This window comes from Moschus berezovskii, chromosome 22 (assembly GCF_049115385.1).
Source record: "Moschus berezovskii isolate FMDL1 chromosome 22, NW_MosBer_1.0, whole genome shotgun sequence".
NCBI lineage: Eukaryota > Metazoa > Chordata > Mammalia > Artiodactyla > Moschidae > Moschus > Moschus berezovskii.
Window position 1 is genome coordinate 14,365,227 of NC_142481.1, and position 3,701 is coordinate 14,368,927.

The window sequence follows — 3,701 nt, forward strand, 5'->3', positions numbered from 1 at the left end:
CTAGTTGCCTGCTACCCTTTTCTTGAGCTCCTCATTGAGCAGGTTCACAATTGTCTGTAGCTTGGCCTCATCCACAAAGCCATCACCATTCTGGGCACAGAAGGGAAAGAGCACAGACATGTAGGTCTCTCACCCCCTGGGAGCTCCAGCCTCCCTCCCTGTCCAGGAACCTTGCTCAGAATCACCTTCTTTGAATGTATCAGTTTCCCATCCACAAACACTTCAAACTCCCCTGTAGCCTGGACAGATATTTCCTCCTCCTGGGGAGGGAATGGTGGAGGTTAGCGGAGGCAAAGAACTCCCCTCCAAGTCCCTTGGGGGGTCTTGGAGCCCTGATTGCCCCCCACTCTCCCAAGTCGCCAGCACACTCACGAAGATAAGAGAGTTTGGAAATTGCTGCTCCAGACTCTTTCTCAGTAGGATGTACTGTGGGGAGGAGATGGGATTATGTGGTCATGGGATCACAGAGTCATAGGTCTTGAGAGGAGGGAAAACAGGAACCCCTTCCAGACATTGTGGCCCAAACTCCCCCCACCTCCAAAGCCAAAACTACTTACCCGCAGGCTGTAGCTTCAGAGGCCACTGGAGGCCGAGGGCAGAGAGGAGGGAGGCAGAGAGAGATGGAAGGAAGATACATCATTAGAATCTCCTGAAGTCCAGAGAGACACTGTGAAGAGCTAAGTCAGATTTCGTCCCTCCCCTGCTCAGAAGCATCTGAACACAAAAAGAACACAGTCCTCCCCATGGTCCACAAGTCCCAACAGGATCCACCCCCATCACCTCTCTGCTCCATCTCTTCCCTCCATCCCTCTGGCTCCAGCCACAGGGACCTCCTAGCCCTTCTTCCAACACTCCAGGGATGCCTTGCCTTAGGATCTTTGTACGGGCTCTTCTCTCTGCAGAATTCTCTTTCCCTGGTAGCTCAAAGGCTCCTTTTCGCCCCTCTTTCAAATCTTTGGTCAAGTATTGCCTCCTTGAGGATACTCCAGCTAACCTGTGACACCTCCCCTCAAGATGCCTTTTGTCCATAGCACTGGTCACTTTCTAAGATACTAGATAACTTGCAATGTGCTGTGTTTATTGCCCATTCCTGCCCCTCCACATGAGAATGTCAGTGCCACAGGCATCTTTGTCTTATTCACTGCTGTGTCTCTGATGCTGAGAATAGGGTCAGCACGCGGCAGGTGCTGAATAAATGGTTGTTCAGCGAATAAAATAATGAATGAATCCATGGAGTCAGAGAAAGAGAAAGAAGATGGGGAATTCCCTGGTGGTCCAGTGATTAAAATTTCACACTTCCACTGATGGGTGCATGGGTTTGATCGCTGATCCTTGGTCAGGGAAGCTTTGCATGAAGCACAGGTTTGACCAAAAAAAGGAGGAGGAGGAGGAGGAAGAGATGGGCAGAGAAAGAGAGGTGAGGGAGAGGGGGAAAGAGAGACAGGAGAAAGAGCTACACATGGCAAGGGGAAAGGAAAAGAGGCAGTGAGTGGGAGAGAGCTAGAGACCATCGCATGTGGCGGGGGGTAGGGGGGGGGACTGGAGGGGAAGACAAAGCCTCACCCCTGGCCACATTCAGTCCTGGGTCTCAAGGAAGTCAAGGAAGGTCACTGCTGTTTCCTCTTGTCATTGACACAAAGATTCTGCTCTGGGATCACAAATGTGGACCCCTCTGGCCTTTGTACTGGGTGGTCCCCCTTTCCTTGGCTACCCAGATCCCCCTACTTCTATCCGACCCTCCCCACCCCACTTGGTAGCCTCATAACTGAGAAGTTGCAGCCTAAGACCCACCTCCCAAGAAAGGCTGTTTCTAAGCCCTCAGCCTCTGAAGTTCTCCCATTCCTCCTCCTCCCTCTTCCAGGCCCCTATCTCCCGCCTCCAACCGAGGAAAACATGGCTTGGCTCAGCCCTCAGTCTCCTGAAGGCCTGGCCCGCAGCGCAGGAACCTGAATGAATGAACCTGGAGCTCTCCGGTCCCAAAGAGAATGGCAGGCCCAGAGGCGGAAGCCGGTGTGCGCAGGGACAGCTCCTTACCAGTAGACCACTCGAATCATGACCTTGTTTTCCGCTTTGAGGTTCCCACTGGTGGAGGCTAATGCGGTGGCAGGAATCGGTAAGATGGCCTGGATGGCCCCTAGGATGGGTGTTCCTGGAACATTTCCAGAAGAAGAAGCTATCAACTGGGTGGTCGATTGGTCTGTCTTCAGAGGGGACCCGCGGGATGGGGACCGTAAATCGGTGGCCAATGGAGTAAGAGCCGGAAGGGGCTCTTGGATGGGAGGAAATCCATTGGCTGCTGCTGAAACCTGCTTCACCCTCGTGGTTGGCTCAAGATTCTTGGCAGGTGACACAGTGAGCGTGGGTTCAAGTTCCAGGGACGGACCCGAAGGCAGAGCCGAGTCGGGGAGGGATTCCAAGGCAGGAATCAGGACCCGAGATGGGATCAGGGTTGGGATCGGCTCCGGAGTTGGGATCTGGACCGGAGTCGGGGACCGGATCAGTGTCGGGGTCCCGATTGGTGTCGGGAGCCGGACAGGAGTCGGGAGCCGGACAGGAGTCGGGGGCCGGACCGGAGTCGGGGGCCGGACCGGAGTCGGGGTCCGGACCGGAGTCGAGGGCGGGACCGGAGTCGCGGTCCGGACCGGAGTCGGGGTCCGGACCGGAGTCGAGGGCGGGACCGGAGTCGCGGTCCGGACCGGAGTTGGGGTCCGGATGGGGGTCGGGGTCCGGATGAGAGCCGGCGTCCGGACCAGAGTCGTGAGCTGGGTCGGGCCCGAGTCCGGGCCCGGAGTTGGAGTCCGAACCTTGATGGAGGTCCTGTGCAGGGTCGAACCCCGGACCGGAGTCGAGGCCCGGGCCGGGGTAGGGGCTGGGGTCCGCGGCTGGTTGTTCATTGGGTCCCGGAGCGCACCCCCGGTAGCCGGGGCGGGGATCCCTCCCAACCCTCCTGCCTTGGGGAGGAAAGAGCCTCATCCGCACGGGATTCTAGCGACCACAATGGGGCGCTGTTGCACGGGGTTCCATTGGGCATGCGGATTCTACCGCCCTGAGCCGGGGATGGGGCAGGGACCTCTGGATCTCACCTGATAACTCCCATTCCCTGAATCCCTACCTCCAGTTGCCAATGTCCTTAATGTTCAGGCATTCACTATATGTTTATCGAGTGCCTGCAATGTGCGCCCTCCTGAGCTGGATGACTCTTCGGACACAGCAGTCAGGAAACCAGGACCAGAGATCAGGCCCCCTGTCCACTAGGGGAAACATGCGGGTAACCGACTCTGTGATCCCAGGGACTGTAGCCTGCCAGGCTCCTCTGTCCATGGGATCCTCCAGGCAAGAATACTGTAGTCAGTTGCCATTTCCTCTTCCAGGGGTTTTTCCTGACCCAGGAATGGAGCCTGTGTCTCTTGCACTGGCAGGTGGATTCTTTACCACTGAGCCACCTGCAAAACCCAGGGGAGATATACCCCTAACCAGACAATGGCATTCCAGTGAGGTCAGAGCAAGGGTGGAAGAGGCAGAGGGAGAGGAGTTAGAGATATGGTGAGGAAACATGGGGTCTTGTGGGATCCCAGCAGAGGTGCTAGAGTAAGTCTGAGGCAATCAGAGAAAGCTTCCTAGAAGAGGTGACCTGGAGAAGAATAACAACAGATCTTACATTCACATAACACTAAATGCTATACACATGCCCATAGCTGGTA

The 3,701-nt window shown here is 56.1% G+C and overlaps 1 protein-coding gene across 1 annotated transcript; it reads right to left on the bottom strand.

The window, feature by feature from the left end:
- On the bottom strand, positions 1-2,907 carry SELENOV (selenoprotein V). The gene is made up of 5 exons (XM_055412168.2): positions 2,035-2,907; positions 558-582; positions 373-426; positions 186-260; positions 1-90 (listed from the first exon to the last, which is right to left on the bottom strand). Exons 1-5 carry the CDS (start codon positions 2,892-2,894, stop codon positions 1-3), a joined length of 1,104 nt encoding a protein of 367 aa, XP_055268143.2. The 5' UTR covers positions 2,895-2,907.
- Between the last annotated feature and the right edge of the window lie 794 nt (positions 2,908-3,701).